The following is an 18,966-nucleotide window of genomic DNA, read 5'->3' on the forward strand; positions in this document are numbered from 1 at the left end:
GGAAATAAACATAGTGCTTTGCTTTTCTCATCAAATAGCACTGAATAAATTTGGCAATTCCATATAAAATACAAGATACGGAGTTATATTAGATTTTGAAAACTATGAGATATTGCCCTTATTATATGAAATATTTTATCATTAAAATGTCATTTTGCAATTAATATATAATAGCACTGTTTTTTGTTTTTTTTTTGGTTTTTCTCCGGTACCGGGAACCGAACTCACGACCTTGCGTTTGCCAGGCAGGCACTTTGCCGCTGAGCTAAATCCCCAGCCCCTAATAGCACTGTTTTTGAAAGGTATTTCATGGTACTATTTCCATGGTGAAATTTCCTAAGTTTAAATTATTATCACAACAGTGTGTCACATGCACCATCATGCAGATATTTTATACTTTGCATTTTTTACAGTGTTGCTTATTTCTAGCTCTGTACTTTCACACAGTATATTCAATGTGGTATAAAGCACACAGTGCATACATAGAAATAAACAGATGGGCTTTCAGGAGTTTAGGAATTATAAAGAAACCCCAAATAATTGCTAACTGAAACGAGCTTACATAACTGAAAAACATTTCTTCAAAACACCTTTTGTAATTTGCCTGCCTAGTGGAGAGTCGCAAGGGGAAATATTTAAACCGTGTACAATGAGATACTTCAAAGGCCCTGGAGAGATTCTTTTTCTAACTGACAAGCTGCATGGGGAGAAGGAATGTATGTATCCCGATAGGAAGGTAAACTGGACGCCAGACATGGAGATACATGTAAGGTAGATGTGTCATTATTGCAAATACATAGACAGTTTATATCATAAGGTTGGTGCTGGATTTCTGGGTCTTTCTCCTAAATCAAATGCAACTTTTATTCTACAGTAAAACCGTAAGATGACAGACACTGTAAGTCTCCAAATTCAAATTTAAATTTTCAGAAGAAACTAGTCTATGGCTTATGAGTGAGAGGAAAAGGTCTGAAGAGCAAGACGCAAATGAAGCCTCTGCAGACCACTCCCCGGTGAAGAGAAGAGGGAAGCTGCCCAGCGGGCTCCGGGATCGCCCTGTGCGCAGCTGCATTTCCTGGCTCAGAAACGCAAGTGGGCGCCGATGTGAGCACATTCCTGGAACTCCTGCCCACTGCCACTTCTCGGAGCTGCCCTTGCTGACTTTGCGCTGGGTCCCAGGAAATGGATCCCTGGCGTCTGTGCACATGGACAGCAGTGGCCCAGTAAACAATTTTCTCTTCTAAGTTCAAGTAACAGAATGATTTGATATCCTATTTCTTCTCCAAGGGACAATCATATTGACACAGTTCGAGGTATTCATGACCTGATTCTGAATATAACAGTAAGAGAAATGAAGGGCTCAGTCTGAAGAGGTTCCCATCTTTAATCAGTTCTGCTTGGTTGATAGTTTCTTACATGAATTTTGTGAAGTGAAAGGCAACACTTTTCACAGACATATTTGAATATCAGAGCGCCATACTCTATTCCTTGATCAAAGTGCAGAAATAGTATAAAACCCATGTAAACAAATTATGAAAAGGATCAAATGAATATTGCAAAATATTTAAAAACTGTCATTTTACTAGTGTTACTTAATAATATAGCATATATAAAATTAAATACTGAAGTTGATGTGTGTTGATTAAAATCCGCTTATATAAGCAGGAATAAATCTACATCTTGAGTGTTTTAAAGTCTAATATAATTTCACATTCTCTTTCACTCAAATGAAGTAAAATTATCCAACACGCTGATTAATCAATGTAAATAGATATTGAGAATTAAAAAGTATTAAGAATTTCAAGGGTAAATAGTCATAACAACATAAAATCTATGAAATAATTAATTTTCATAATGAAATTGACATATTTACACACAGCAGCAGATATTTTTTCTTAGATAAGGAAGCATATATCCGTGAAAAGTGCCATTAATTTTTGAACATTATGGATATGCACACTAGTCTCCAAATAAATGTTATTACCTCAATGGTTTGTTACTTGGACTCTATAAATATCTCTAGATGTTAAATCACCATGATTTGAATTAAAGTATGAATGAGTGGGACTCAGAATGCAAAGAAAAATGTAGGCATAATTGACTGAGGGCTATACGTCTTATTTCTGAAGGTTTGCCAAAGATATCTTGCTTTGTGAATCCCTTGATAAAGCAGCGCATACTTTTAAGAGCACTAAAATTAACTTTGTATATAAGGAGGGCCAGAGATGTTGAAGAGGGCAGAGGAGGATAAGGAAAGAAAAGAAGAACTAAGATATGTCATTCACAGGTACAAATTCTCTGTGATGAATGTGATCATTATATATATTTAATTCTATCCATAAACTTAGTAAAAAGAAAGAAGAGAACTAAAACTCCACTAGATCTGCCAGACTACATTAGCAGCATAAGGTGTGATCGAGAAACACAATGTATGTTTAAATAACCACGTTTTACGACGTCAGTGAACATTGCCACTAATCAGTTCCAAAACATTCTCCTGCAAGGAGATAGAACCTAACCCATTATATTGCCGCTTTATGAAGCAGTCTCCAAAGTCCTGTTTCATGAGTGCCTTTTGTTGCACGATTGTGGCTTCCTTGATGTCTTCAATTGAGGAGGTTTACCTTTCGAGGCCAATCTGACCTTGGAGAACAGGCAGAGAGGGCAGGGTGACAGATCCAGTAAGAGAGGTGGCTATCATCTACTACAGGGTGTTCCTGAGACTGCCCTCCTATTGCATGGAATGGGCAGCAGCAGTCATCAGTTTGGGTCCCACGCTGGTGAAGGGAGACAGTCAGAACTGCCCCTGAGAGCAGCAGGGACAATGGCACCCGTGTGTTTGAAATACAGGGGATATATTGAAGTTGGTTAATGACAATGCATTGCACTTTAATAGATGTGTTTTCTTTCAATTTTTACCCTATTTTGCTAATCACCTTTGCATATTCAGAAAGAAATACAAGCTCCAATATGGAAAAAATAAAGCCGAGTGCTTTTATTTTACATTGATAATGCTTTTTAAAATTAATAAATATGTGCCAAATATTGTTGGCACTTACCATTGAATGCATTTTCGTATTTCACATGGATACTTCATTGAGAGGAACAGAAATTATACACTCTCTTAAAGGACTACAATTAGAAAGTGATGTTAGTATTCCATGACTTGTTAGTGCAAATGTTTGCATTCTGCGCATGAGTATTAAAATTTATTTACTTATTTTGAATGAAAGACCTAACATCTCCTTTCCTTCATTCCCAGAGGAGATCCCAGGAGCTGATGGGCAGATACAATCACACAGTGCCCACAGAAGTCATCCTGAGTGCGGTCTCCAGCCTGCCTGAGCTGCAGGTCCCCCTCTTCTGGATCTTCCTCATCGTCTACGTTTGCACACTGGTGGGCAACCTGGGCATGATCATTCTGACCAAGCCGGATGCGCACTTACACACACCTATGTATTTCTTCATCAGACACCTGGCTTACATGGATCTGGGCGATGCCACCGCCATTTACCCCAAAATGCTGCTCAACTTTGCTATGGGTCAAAATACCATTTCCTATTATGCTTGTGCCATCCAGATGGCCCTATTCATTTTGTTCATCGTCAGTGAGCTTTTCATCTTGCCAGCCATGGCCTACGACCGCTACGTGGCCATCTGCAACCCTCTGCTCTACAACGTCATCATGTCCCAGACATGCTGCCATGTGCTGGTGGGCGTTCCGTACCTCTACAGCACCTTTCAGGCTCTTCTGTTCACTAGTAAGATTTTTACATCATCTTTCTGTAGCTCTCTTCTCAGTCACTTCTACTGTGATAATGTTTCTGCCTCATTTATGCTGTGCTCAAATGGACAAGAGATAGCATCATTGATCAACCACCTTGCAATATTCAATGTGACATCCACCCTCCTGCTAGTGCTATTGTCTTACCTTTTGATTCTCCTAGCCGTATATCGAATGCATTCTGCAGAAGGAAGAAAAAAAGCTTTCTCTACCCGTGCGTCTCACCTGACCGTGGTGGTGGTGTTCTTTGGGACCCTTTTCTTCATGTACGTACAGCCCAGATCTGCTCAGTCCTCTGAAATCAATATGCTATCCTCTGTGCTTTACACGCTGGTGGTCCCCATGCTCAACCCACTGATCTACAGCTTTCGAAACAAAGAAGTAAAGAATGCCTTCTACAGGGTCTTTGGGAAGAAGTGTAAAGTTTGTGTTTAGTATTTCTAATACAGTGCTAGTCTAGAAACCTATGATTTATTAAAAAGTCCATGTCATTTGACAGGCTGAAACTCCACAGTCTTTGTCACCAGACAGCACTGCTAAGTGACATGAATATATTTTCAATATAATATATCTGCATGGAAAATTGAAATATATATATATATATCCCAATGAAACCTCATATTTAGATACCAATTAAATGTCACTTCCTCCTCAACATTCCCTGGCTTTTAAGCAATATGAGTGCTTACGGAAACTTTTATTCTTCAAATGAAAAGGGATATTACATTGTACATCAATAAACTATGTGTTTTGCCTTGATAGTTATGAATTGGTTTTTGACAAATTTCTTCTTTATCTTGTTTGTTTCTGTATACTGAATCTCAAGTTACAATTCAAACTGTGAGTCTCTTGAATATATACAGGATATACATGGATTCTATGTAGATCTTTATTCAGGCAAAGTTCTGGATTCGTGAAAGTCAGCTCTAGAGAATTTTTGTTCAATATCCTGAGTACCTGAGAGAGATCTTATAGGCAGAGCTACTGAGGCAAGGAAACAAACCTGAAATTGCCCAAATATATTAAATATGTATTTAGGGGCTGGGGATTTAGCTCAGTGGCACAGCGCCTGCCTGACAAGCTCAAGGTCGTGAGTTTGATTCCCGGTACCGGAAAAACAAAACAAAACAAAACAAAAAAAAATATGTATTTAATAGATTTTAAGAAAATCCATGCAAAATGCAAAATAGATATTCTCATAAAAGGTGTAGAATTCTGTATCTAATCATAAACAATAGACCTCTAAATATGTGGCAATTTGAACTCTGTTCATGAGCTAATTAAATGCTGAAATGAAATTGGTGATAGAATAAGCAGGTAAATGCTTTAAGAAAGACTTTAGACATGTGTTTAGAATCCTGAATGATTTAACAGAAGCATGAGTTATGGTAAATGAATTAAAGATGGAGAAAAATTAACTGAGACTCCTGAAATAGCAATATGACATAATGATAAATATTTATTGAAGGATTATAATAGATCATTCACAGAAAAAGCAATTATGACACCTTCAACAAGTCATACTAGTCTTTCCTCGGGGAATCCACTGGGGAAAGAAAACACTGAATCAAGAATGTCAGCATAATCCCAGCAACTGGTAGAACCAAAATGAGATTCCTAATGTATTTCCAACTGTAGGTCCAACTGGGAGGAGAGACTACACAAGGAAAAAAAAATGAAGAAATGATAGTCAGAAATGCTTTCTGAAATTATTTTATTAAAAAATCATATCAGATATTCCAGGCATGCAACAGAAAATCTGAACTATCAACATGGAGGAGGCTGAGTCAAGAAGATCACTGGGAGTTCAAAGCTAGCCAGGGCTACACAGTGAGGTCATGCTCTGCTTGAGCTTTAGTGAAAGTAAGAAAAACACCAGAGATACTGGCTAATTAACTCTAACTAAAATAAAAAAAGAAAATAATCCACATTATTATTGAGTTACTAAGAAAACGTGAAAAATTTTTCAACCAAGTCTAGTTAAACTATTTATGAACATTCCAATTTTCACATTGTAAATGTTCCCCAATTTTTATAAATGTGAAAGGAAGAGTGCATGTGTGAAACACGAGATGAGTGACCCTGGTTTTAGTAGGTTGTGCGCTCAATGGGATGGCACTGAACATGACTCAGCTTCAGGTGCATCTCAGCTCAAGAGATGGTATCACTGGTTACACACTGCGGCAAGCACTGCCTCGTCAGAACTGTCACAGTGCTAAAGCATAGGGAATGCCTGCCTCTCATCGAGAGAAAATTCATACTTTTATGTCTTTTGGTTACCGTTCCTGGGACATCAGGGAAAGCACACAATTTATCTGAGCTTGGATTGCTCCTTCAATGCTCCTTCGCATATATGAGCTGAATGATGTGTTTTTCATTCAGTGCTTACTCTGATTTTATTGTGAAATATAAATTTCTGGGTGACAGTCATGGTGTCCTTTAAAATGTCATGGTGCTGCTGGCACTTGTCCCACTGCTGCTCCACTGTTTGACTCCAGGTAAGTGGAGAATGAGTGCTTTCAATTCAGTCTGTGAGGTCTCCATGGAATTGTTCTGATAATTTACATTGTTTGTACTGTCCTTAGGTCTCCTTGATGTATTCTCAAGGGAGAACATCCAGGGGTGTCATCTTAGCCAATTTTAAGTCTCTCGGATGATTTAGAGATAATCAACAGAAAGAAGTAACTGCTCTTTCCTCAGGGAATATCACATGTAGGATGGGCAGGCTTAAATTCTTTCCCAACACAAAGTCAGAGTGACATCAGAGTGGGAAATCTGCTTCCTCTTTTGAGGAACTGCCATGACTTTGAAGCTCAGCTGGGTTGGGTTAGTCTTCTTTACCTTTGGATGTTCACTGTAGACACTCAGGATCAGTGATACCTGATTCCTTTAAGTGCAGTGCAGAATGCAGTGTCTCCCTGTGAACTGTGGGCTCTTGCAGTAGTAATTTTCTCTTAAGGATAAGCGTCAAGGCATTGAGCAAATGTTGCAGATCATTCCGAGTAGTGAGATCTTAATGTGGCATTCAGATAATGCAAGAAGCAAGGAGCTGGAAAATGAATATAGAGCATCATTGATCTTCTCAAATAGAACTGAATAAGTTTAGGAATTCCAAATAAAATACAAGATACTCAGTTTTATTTGGTGTTGAAAACTATGTCAATATTACCCTTATTACATGTAGTATTTATCATTAAAATGTCATTTTACCATGAATATAGTATGCCATTAGGTTTGAGAAACACTTTGTGGTAATATTTCCATGGTGAAATCTTCTAAGTGTAAATGCAGGGAGTCACATGCATCACCGTGCAGATATTTTAGTCAGTGTATTTTCTGCAATGTTGCTTATGCTTGGCCTCTTTATTCATACAATATATTCACTATAAGGCTAATCTACACATTGAGTTTACAGAAATAAACAAATGGGTGTTTAAGAGAGTTGAAGTTATGAAGTAGTTCTTGAATCCCATATAACCGTGTACTTAATTGAGCTTGCATGGAGATTGGAAAACCAATTTCTCTGCATACTTTTTGTATGTAAGTAAGCATACTTTAGTATGCTTGCTCTATCAGAGAGCCAATATATTGAAATGTGTTTGGTGAAGTATTCCAAGAGCCCAGAGATATTCTTTTGCATACCATTAAGCTGGGTAAGAGAAGGAATCTACATACCTTCATAGTGTTATAATATGGACATTAGAAATGGAGGTGTACATCAAAGAGTAACAGAGTAACATCCTTGCCAAATTTAAGCACTTTGCATCATAATTTTGGTGCTGAATTTTTGGATCCTTTTGCTCAATCAAATGCATCTTTTATTCTACAGCAAAGCCCTAATATGGCAGGTCCATCTTGAAAATTCAAAATTCAGTGTTGAGAAGGAAGCAGACTATGGTTCAAGAGGAAGAGGAAGAGAGCTGAAGAAGAGCAGGATGCAAAAGCAGCCACAGCAGACCACTCTAGAGGGGAGAAGAGAGGAAAGCTGCACAGAGATCTTCGCGATCGCCCTGGGCGCAGCTGCGCTTCCTGACTCAGAAACGCAAGTGGGCGCCGACGTGAGCAGATTCCTGGAACTCCTGCCCACTGCCACTTCTCGGAGCTGCGCGTGCCCACTTTATGCTGGGCGCCAGGAAATGGACCCCTGGCGTCTGTGCAGACGGACACCAGTGTCCCAGTAAACAATTTTCTCCTCAGCGTTCAAATAACAGAGAAATTTGATATCCTATTTCTTTTCATAGTGAAATCATATTGACACATTTCCAGGTATCCATGAGCTGATTCTGAATGTGACAGGAGGAGAATTCAAGAGCTTAGGCTAAAGCAGAATCCCCACCTTTAATTGTTCTGCTTGGTTTATAAAATTCTTACACTAATTTTGTGAAATGAAGAGTGACACTTTTTACTAAAATATTTGAATGTAACTGTGTCATACTTTATGCCACTGTAAAATTGCAGAAATAGTTTAAAAGTTATTTAGTCATGTTATGAAAATGATCCAATGAATATTTGATAGTACTTAAAAACTGCCAACTTACTGCAGTTGTTTAATGACATAAAGCATATAAAAGTAAATACACCAAATCCATGTGCCTTGACATATAACCAGTTATATAAGCACAAATATATTTTAATCTTTACTTGAAAGTCTAATGTAATTGAGGATTCTCTTTCACCAAAATGAAGTAAGAATAACCATACAAGCTGATAAATGAATTTAAATGTCTACTGGGAATAAATGTTATGTAGAACTTCGAGTGTAAGTAGTTATTTAAAACAACATAAAATCTCTTCATTAATTTTAATAATGAACTTGACATATCTGCACATACTGGCAGATACCTTTTCTTATATAGGAAGGCGGCATTTATCAGTGATAAGTGCCATTAATTGTGAACATTATAAATATGAACACAAATCATATAATTAAATATTACCTCAGTGCTCCGTTACTTTGATTTTACAAGTGTCTCTAGACATTAATGCAGTATAATTTCAAATAAATCATGCTGGAATTTCATTAAGAATGCAAAGAAATAGTGAACATAATTGACTGAAGGTTATGTACCTTACATTTTACAAAGACATCTTGCTCTGTGAATTCATTAATAAAGCTCCACATGACTTTTAAGAGTACTAACACTCCACCAGAATTGTCAAACTGCAAGAGCAGAACAGGGTGTGATCAAGAAACACAGTGTATGTTTAACTCAACACAAATTTTACGAAGTAAAGGACACAATGCCATTAATCTTTTTCAAAACATTGGGAAATGTCACAGGGGATGTATTTATTCCATTTTTATGCCCCTTTCTAAGGCACAGGGGATGTATTTATTCCATTTTTATGCCCCTTTCTAAGGCAGTTCTAGAACTCCTACTTTGTGAATATCTTCTGCTGCATTCTTGGTGCTGCCTCGATGTCCTGAATCAATTGCAATTTAACAATCAAGGTCATTTTGACCATGGAATACAACCTAATGTGTCTATATTTACATTGATAGGTATTTGCTAATAACAGAATGCTCCAAATGTTATTGACTCTCAATGCATAAAACTGTTCACTTATTTCATATTGATACTTCATTTAGAGAAAATAAATGCATCCTCCTGCTTGAAACTATTAGATGTAAGATGTAAAATTAGTAGTCTATCACTTATTATTATAAATATTGCCAGTATGTGGATGAGTGTTATAATTTGTATGCTTCTCTGAATGAAAGATGTAACATCTCCCTTTGTCCTTCCTGGAAGAGATACCAGGACCTCATGGGCAGACAGAATCTGTTGGTACCAACTGACCTCATTCTGAGTGCAGTCTCCAGCCTGCCTGAGCTGCAGGTCCCCCTTTGTTGGGTCTTCCTCCTCCTCTATGCTATCACACTGGTGGGCAACCTGAGCATGAGCATTTTGACCAAGCTGGATGCCCACTTCCACACTGCCATGTATTTCTTCAGCAGACACCTGGTTTACATTGACCTCAGTGATGCCTCTGTGATTTTTCCCAAAATGTGGGTAAATTTTGTTATGTGTCAAAATACCATTTCCTACTACGCTTGTGCCATCCAGATGGTCTTCTTCATTGTGCTCATCATCAGTGAGCTTTTCGTCTTGCCAGCCATGACCTATGACCGCTACGTGGCCATCTGCAATCCTCTGCTCTACAACGTCATCATGTCCTGGACACGTTGCCGCATGCTGGTGGGCATTCCGTACCTCTACTGTACTCTTCAGGCTCTTCTGTTCACCAGTAAGATTTTTCCATCATCTTTCTGCACCCGCCTTCTCACTTATTTTTACTGTGATAATATTCCTTTATCACTTAAGTTGTGCTCAAATGGATGAGATATAGCATTGTTGATCAACATCGTTGCAATATTTAACTTGACGTCCTCCCTCCTAGTAGTACTGTTATTCTACCTTATGATTCTCCTAGCCATATGCCCAATGCGTTCTGCACAGGGAAGGAAAAAAGCTTTTTCTACATGTGCGTCTCACCTGACCATGGTGGTGGTCTTCTTCGGGAAGCTTTTCTTCATGTGTGTGCAGCCCAGATCTGCTCAGTCCTCTGATATTGATAAACTCTCCTCCGTGTTTTACACTTTAGTGATCCCCATGCTCAACCCACTGACCTACAGTGTCAGGAACAAAGAAGTCAAAAATGCCTTCCACGGCGTCTTCAGGAAGAAGTTCAAAGTCTGTACATAGTGTTTCGTGTAGAATGCTAGCCTAGTTAAACAGGAGTTACTGACAGGCAATGTCATTTGACAGTCTAAAACTAAAAAGGCATTTTTGCTTGACAGCATTCCTAATCAATAGAGATATATACTTTGTGCCCACAGGTAATATTCACTATAATACGCCTGTATGGAGAATTGTATTATTGTCTATATATTTTCTCCAATTAAACCCTAACATTTTAAATACAAACTAAAGTCACTTTTTCCACAACAATCTCTGGCTTTTACTCAATTTTGCTTCTAAGGGAAACTTATTCTTCCAATAAAAATGGATATTATATCTGTAACAATGATACATGTTTTTCTTTTGCATTAAATGCCGTGCTTCTGACTTTTGCACCTTTTTCGTTTATGTCATTTTTATTTTTGTATGCTGAATCTCAAATTCTGCTTCAAAAATAGATATCTTGCACATATCCAGCACACATATGGATCATATGAGGATTTCTGTTCAGATAAACATTTGATTTCTTAAAACCAGCATGTGGAGAATTTTTTTTTTTCTACATCTGGGAACTCTATTACTTTATATTTAACAGTTTTTATGAAAATACATTGAAAAAATGCTAAGGACACATTAACAGAAATGTATAATCTAATCACAAATAATAGGCATCTAAATATAGAGCAATTTGAACTCTATCCAGGAGTTTATTAAATCCTGAAATGAAATTGGTCATAGAATAAGCACATAAGTGCTTTAAGACAACTCTGATAGGTGTGCTTAACATGCTTTAAAGGTTTAACAGAAACGTGATTTTTATTGGAAAGCAATTAGAGACAGAAAGAAATTACCTGAGACTCCTGAAGATGACAATATAGCAACAATAATAAATATTTACTGAATGATTTTATCATCTTATTATTCATGGCAAAGGTGACACCCTCAACAAGGCATACTAGAATCTTTCTTTAGGGAATCTGCTCGGGAAACAAGATGCTGAACATAAATTATTAGTATAATCTCAGTAACTGGTAGAAGAAAAACAAAACTTAATGTACCATAAATTGTAGGTCCAGTTGGGAGGAGACATGACATAGGGCCCCTCCTCCCCCCCCAAAAAATTCTGAGATGTTAGCTAGAAAATCTTCCTGAAGTTCTTTTTTCAAAAATTCATACCAGATATTCTGGGAGTGGTGTTGCACATCTGTTATTCCAGTACTTGGGAAGCTGAGGCAGGAGGAAGGTTGTGACTTCAAGGTTAGATTGGCCACACATTGAGCTCAAAGTCATCCTGAAAATTATTGGAAGTCCCTGGCTCAGGAAAAAATAATTATACCAGAGGTCTGGATTAACTAACTCAAATTACAATTAAAAGAAAAAAGCATGCACATCATGATTGAGGTATTAAATAAACATGAGACACTTTTTAATCAAATCTGGTTATTTTGTTCATTAACATTACTATTTTCATTAAGTAAAGGGCCCCCAGTTTTTTAACATATAAAAGGAAGAGTGCACGTGTGAAATCTGAGATGAGTGACATTGGTTTTAGTAGCTTATGTTCTCATTGGGAGGGCACTGAAAACGATTCAACTGCAGAAGCATCTCAGCTCAAGAAATAATATCACAGAGCACTACATAGACCTTGCAATAAAACATTGCCTCATCCTTATTGCTATCCTTTTACCAAAGGACAAGGTCTGTCTGTCACTCACTTAGAGATGAAGCATTATTTTCATACCTTTAAGTTACTGTGTGTTTGACCTCAGGAAAAGGGCAGAAATACCCTGGTTTTGTTTCTTTTTAAACTATATGTCACTTGGATGAGTTACATAACATATTTCAATTCAGTGTTACTATGTATTTTATTGTTAAAGGTAAAGCAAGAGGAAAATCCCTGGGTGACAATGGTGCTGTCGTTTAATATTTCATGGTGCTGCTGGAACTCTTCTGGGTCTCAGCGGGGAAGTGGTGAGAAAGTTTCTCCCATTGCTGCTCTACTGTTCGACTGCTTATAAGTGGTGAGCGAGGGCCATGAAGTCTCGGAAGTCTCCACGGAACTCTTGCAAGTTGTTTGTTCCTTTCCTCGGTTTCCTTGACATGTTCTCCTGGGGGAATGTAGAGGAGAGTAATCAAAACAAACTTTAGGTCTCAGAGATGATTTAGGCATAAATAACTGAATGAATTCAGTGCTCCTTCCATAGAGCAAATCACACATAGGGAGCAAAGACTTAAATTCTTCCTATCCAATCAGAAAGGCAGAGTGATTTCAGAGAAAGAAATTTGCTTCTCTGTCGAGGTGAGTGAGAATTGGTACAACATTTTTTTTTTTTTTATCCTTTCTTTTTTCTTTTTTGTCTTTTTGAAACTGAGTCTCACTGTGCAGTTCAGGCTGATCTTGAGCTCACTTTGTAACCCAGCCTGGCTTCGAAATTGCAACAATCCTCCTGTCTCAGCTTCTTGAGTGCTGGGCTTACAGGAGTGTGCCACAACACCAGGTTGAACTGGCTTGAATTTGATGCTCACCTGTGTTTGATAACTCCCCATAACTGTTGGAGTTCATAAACCTTTAAGTTACTGAGACAATCAACAGCAGCTGATTCTTTAAACACATTACAAAACTCACTATCGCTTCCCTGAACCTCTTAGAAGAGTCTATTTTTCAGGTATAAAAATCAATTCACTGAAAAATTATCCTTGAACAATGGAACAGGTGAGAGCTTAAAGCGACATTCAGCTAATGCAAGTCACAAGGGAGTCAGAAAATGTTTAATGTGCAACATCAAACTCATCAGTGAGAACCCATTAAGATTAGGGTTTCCACATGAAATACAAGACACTCCGTTTAATTTGATTTTCAGGTATATCACATTATACTTATTTCATTTCTTGTTTTATAATTGAAGTATCAATTTAATATAAATATGTGCTAATTATATTTTACAAAAATATTTTAAGGTATGACTTTCATGGAAATATTTCATAAATTGCAAGTAATTATTCTTTAGGTTGGCAAATGCCAAAACATGCAGATATATTTTAGTCTTTGATTGTTTTTCCTACAGCATTGCTTCTGGCCCTATTTTGTATACTGGGTAAGGCAAACTTGAATACCCAAAAATAAATAGAAGATTTTTTAAGAGAAATGAGGTTATGAAGAAACCCGTGAAGCCCAAATCCTTCCTAACACGAACGTATACACATGGGCGTATAAATATAGAAATTCAATCTCTTTGAATACATTTTGGACACTGCCTGTACTAATAGAATGAAGTAGAGATATCTACCCTGTGTGCATTGTGATATTCCAAAGACTCAGAGGTATCCTTTCTGATACAAGAAACCTAGGTAGGGTGAAAGAATGTATAAATTAAGAGGGGTTAAAAACGCATACTAAAATGGAGTTAAACTTAAAAACACCTGTAAAATTCTTGGAGAAAATTGAATTACTTTATAGTCATACATTTGGTGCTAGATTTCTGGGTCCTTTTGCCCAATCAAATGCATCTTCTATTCTACAGTAAAACCCTAGGATGGCAGACCCATCTTGCAAATTCAAAATTAAATTTTGAGAAGGAAATAGGCTATAGTTCATGAGTGTGAGGAAGAGATCTGACAGAAGAGAGAGTCTCAGATGAAGCCAAAGCGGTCCACTGCCCGGAGGAGAAGAGGGAAAAGCTGCCCGGCGGGTTCCGGGATCGCCCTGTGCGCCGCTGTGTTTCCTGACTCGGAAACGCAAGTGGGCGCGGACGTGAGTAGATTCCTGGAACTTCTGCCCACTGCCTCTTCGAGCTGCGCTTGCTGACTTTGTGCTGGGCGCCAAGAAACGGACTCCTGGCGTCTGTGCAGATGGACACCAGTGTCGCAGTACACAATTTTCTCTTCTGCATTCAAGCAACAGAGCGATTTGATATCCCATTTCTTCTTCATGGGAAAATCACCTTGACCCAGTTCCAGGGTTTCACTGACCTGGTACTGAATGTGTCAGGAGGAAAATTCAACACAGCAGGCTTAAGGGGGGCTCACCACGTTTACTCTGCTCTTCCTTTTACTGACTTCTCACCTTCATTTTATTAAATGAGGGGTAGCACATGTTTCTGTAATGTTTGACTATCACAATATCATATTCCACTCCGTGGTAAAATTGCAGAAATAATTTGAGATCTTCTATATATGCTCTGAAAATGCTCAAATAAAAATTTTAAATTAAATATAAATTGTGCTATTTTCCTGGTGTTATTTTCTGAAGTAAATAAAGCAAAATGAAATACTAAAAAGATGCGTTTGTCAACGTGCACTACTTTTTAGCGGGAACAGATCTGCATTTTGCATGTCTCCATGTGCCTACAAATCACTAAACACAAGAACACTGTCAAATCTCTGTGGATTGGACTCTACAGGTGTCTGTAGATATTGGTGTATCATCACTGCATTTAGAGCATGAGGGAGTGGAATTCAGAACATAGAGGGGAAGAGCTTAATTGACTGTAGCTTATGTATTTTATTTTCAGAAGTTAGTAGGATGTGTGGCTTGGTGAATTTGTTGATAAAGTGCCACGTAACTTTTAAAAATACTAAAACCTTACTACCTTTGGAGACCAGATTGGAAATAGAAGGCATGATTGAAAAACACTGTACACTTAAATAAATAGTAATTTTAGAAAGTAAAAGATAAACGGTCATTAAACAGTCTCAAAACTCTCCTTTTCACTTGGGACACCGTTATCCCACTTTTCTTGCCACTTTCTGAAGCAGATCAGGAAATCTTATGTTGTGGTCATCCTGGCACTACTGTGACGGCCTTGATATCTTGAATAGATTCAGAACAGTGACCGCTCATCGTCATTTGAACATTGGAAAAGAACCTGACGTGGGATGGCAGCAGATCCAGTGACTAAGGTGGATTTCATCGAGCATATCTTTTATGACACTGACTTTCTGCCAGATGGCCCAGGGCAGCAGGATTTATTAATTTTGACCACAAGTCCTTAGTGCCCTCATGAAACACTGCTAGAACTGCTGCTCGAAGTAGCAAAAATAATGGGTCATGCGGGTGTGTAAAGTAAGAGGGAAGATTTTGATCCTGATTTATGGCAATAAATCTTACTGTAATTAAATAAATTAAATAAATTAATAATAAATAATAATAAATAAATTAAATAAATCTTACTATAATTTTCCAAACCCCTAGTGTGTTAAGAAAAAACTGTGATTCAATTGAATAGAAGAAATGAAGCTTCATATTTTTATATTAACATATATATGGTTTTGCCAATAATATTTACGCTACAAATATTGTTGACTCTGTTAAGCTTTTAATCTATGTCATAATGGGGCATGTATTTTATGTGGATACCTCATTTGGAGGAAAAAAATTCCATTCATTTAACTTTTAGAATGAGAACATAAATTACTATTCAGTTGCTTTCTAGAATAAATATTTCTATTCTATGCATAACTATTATGACTTGCTCGACAATTCCAAATGAAAGACATAACATCTCACTCTTTCCTTCCTAGAAGAGCTACCGGGACCTCATGGACAGACAGAATCTGACGGTGCCAGCTGACCTCATCCTGAGTGCGGTCTCCAGCCTGCCTGAGCTGCAGGTCCCCCTGTTTTGGATCTTCCTCATCGTCTACATTTGCACACTGGTGGGCAACCTGGGCATGATCATTCTGACCAAGCTGGATGCGCACTTACACACGCCTATGTATTTCTTCATCAGACACCTGGCTTACATGGATCTGGGCGATGCCACTGTGATTTATCCCAAAATCTTGGTAAATTTTGTTGTGGGTCGAAACACCATTTCCTATCATGCTTGTGCCACACAGATGGCCTTCTTCATTATGTTCATCATCAGTGAACTTTTCATCTTGTCGGCCATGGCCTATGACCGCTACGTGGCCATCTGCAACCCTCTGCTCTACCACGTCCTCATGTCTCAGACACGTTGCCGTGTGCTGGTGGGCGTTCCGTACCTCTACAGCACCTTTCAGGCCCTGATGATCACTAGTAAGATTTTTACACTGACTTTCTGTAGCTCTGAGATCAGCCATTTCTACTGCGATGATGTTCCTGTGTTACTTATGGTGTGTTCAAATGCACAAGATGTGGAATTGCTGATCATCTTATTTTCAGCATTCAACTTGATCTCCTCCCTCCTGGTGGTTCTCTTGTCCTACATGCTGATTCTCCTAGCCATATGTCGGATGCGTTCTGCCGACGGAAGGAAGAAAGCTTTCTCCACGTGCGGCTCCCACCTGACGGTGGTGGTGGTCTTCTACGGGACCCTTCTGTTCATGTACCTGCAGCCCAAATCCTCTCACTCCTTTGAGACTGATAAACTGACCTCTGTCTTTTACACTTTAGTGATCCCCATGCTGAACCCTGCAATCTACAGCTTGAGGAACAAAGAAGTAAAAAATGCCTTCCACAGAGTCTTTGGGAATCTCTTTAAAGTTTGTTTGATGTTTCATTTAGAGCGCTAGTCTGATAAACTAGGGTAACAGCAAAGGCACTTGTTGACAGCCCTGTGAGTTGATATGAATACATTTATTGGCTCCACCGGAAATGCTCATCATAACACATAGAAAGCTAGATTATTTTCTATATATTCACCCAATTATATTGCAAAATTTAAATATCAATTAAGTCCCACTTCTCCAACAATCCCTGATTTTTATTCAATTCTTAAGGAAACTATTTTTTTTTTAATGAAAATGTCTACTACATTCTACATCAGTTAACTGTGTGTTTATTTTGCATTTGTTGCTTTGGTTTGGTTTTTCAAAGCCTGGTTCTTGTACTGTTTTTATTGTATACACTGAATCTAAACCCACAGTACTAAAAAAGTAAGTTTCTTGCAGACATAATATACAAAGATTATATCTGGATTTTTGTTCAGCAAACATTTGAGCTCTTAACAGCCAGCATGTAGAACATCTTAGTTCAAAATCTAGACATCTCATAGAAATCTTAATAAGAAGAGCTACTTGAGACAGTTTTGGGGAAATACATCTGAAATTGCACAAACTTTTAAACAAATATTTAATATTTTTAAAAAATTAATTGAAAAAATGCAGTGCACATTTTAACATAAAATTCACAGTAATAATCCCAAATATTAGAACTGTAAAAAGCAGCAAATGTAGACTCCATCCAAATAGATTCTAAAATTATATTGGTGATTGAAGAAGCAGGCAAAAACTAGAAGATATATTTAATATACCAAGTGATTTAACAAGAATATAATTATTGTGGGAGACGAAGAAGAGAACCAATTAGTTGGTCCTCTAAAAGATGGAAAAAAATTGCTAAAAGGGAAGGAAAAACTGGGATGAGGGAAAGGAGAAAAAGAAAGAAAGAAGGGAAGAAATATATATGTAAAGGTAGCTGAGATAAGTTGTACTGCTAATGTGATTAGTTTATTGAAAGGAGTAGTTGATGCTTAATTTTTTGACCAATTTTGCATGCTTATATCTGGTCATCTGAACAACTAATTTGAGGAAAACAATATGCAATGTAACAACCATTGGTGAATTCCTACCACCTTGTTTAGTGAAACTCTGTATCATTTCTAATTTTTAAAATTATTTTTTATTCTATTCAATGGTTTGATCAGTCTCACATTCTTACATCTGGTAATCTGAAAATAACAATGTATAACATAACAACCACTGTTAATTCCTATCATTTTCTTTTGAAGCTCAGTATCATTTTTACTGTTTTTGTGTTGTGTTGTTTTTGTCTATGTTGTTATTTTGTTATTGTTTTTTTATTCTCTTCAAAATTAAGAAAGATGATACATTATTATTAATAAATATTTTTTAAATGATTACAACATCAGAGTACATAAGGAAAAAGCAAATATAATATCTTCAACAATGCACTGAGGTCTCCTCAAAATGAAAACATTGACAAAACAGTACACAGAGTAAAAATTATCAGAAGAGGGCCAGGGATCAGCGGCACAGTGCCTGCCTGGCAAGCGCAAGGCCTTGAGCTTGGTTCCTGGTACACTCCCCAAAAACTTATCAAAATAATCTCAGTTACTGGTAGAATTAAAAGTAGATGCCTAACATATGTTTAATTGTAGGTTCAGTTGGGAAGAGAGACTTAAAAGGGCAGAAAAAACTTGAAGAAATGTTAGCCAGAATTTCCAAAATTATTTTTTAAAAATAATAGCAGCGGTTCTGGGTGAGGCAGCGTCCACCTATAATCACAGAGCTCAGGAAGCAAAGACAGGAGGATTACGGACAGCTCAATGTCAGCCAAGACTATGCTGTGAGCTCAAGGCCAGCCTGAACTATAGTGCAAGACCCTGTCGCAATTCTATTACTACTATGACTACTACTAATAATAATGATAATAACAACAACAACCATAATGCCAGAGATAGAAAAGGTTAAATAATTCCAATCTGGGTAAACAAAAAAAAAAATTTCCTCAAAGTGCATCACAAACAAACTTCTGAAAACCAATGCTGAAAAGAA

The 18,966-nt window shown here is 37.5% G+C and overlaps 3 protein-coding genes across 3 annotated transcripts; all 3 read left to right on the forward strand.

The window, feature by feature from the left end:
- Positions 1-3,280: 3,280 nt before the first annotated feature.
- LOC102019302 (olfactory receptor 8K5-like) lies at positions 3,281-4,219 on the forward strand. The gene has a single exon (XM_005408231.1). It carries the CDS (start codon positions 3,281-3,283, stop codon positions 4,217-4,219), a length of 939 nt encoding a protein of 312 aa, XP_005408288.1.
- Positions 4,220-9,552: 5,333 nt separating this feature from the next.
- LOC102019623 (olfactory receptor 8K5-like) lies at positions 9,553-10,491 on the forward strand. The gene is given in 1 exon segment (XM_013506424.1): positions 9,553-10,491. A coding segment is annotated over 1 exon segment (939 nt).
- A 5,505-nt stretch (positions 10,492-15,996) lies between these two features.
- On the forward strand, positions 15,997-16,962 carry LOC102004408 (olfactory receptor 8K5-like). The gene has a single exon (XM_013506374.1). The coding sequence runs from the start codon at positions 16,006-16,008 to the stop codon at positions 16,960-16,962; it is 957 nt and encodes a 318-aa protein (XP_013361828.1). The 5' UTR covers positions 15,997-16,005.
- Positions 16,963-18,966: the final 2,004 nt, after the last annotated feature.

This window comes from Chinchilla lanigera, unplaced genomic scaffold, assembly GCF_000276665.1.
Source record: "Chinchilla lanigera isolate Chin_1 unplaced genomic scaffold, ChiLan1.0 scaffold00110, whole genome shotgun sequence".
Lineage (NCBI taxonomy): Eukaryota > Metazoa > Chordata > Mammalia > Rodentia > Chinchillidae > Chinchilla > Chinchilla lanigera.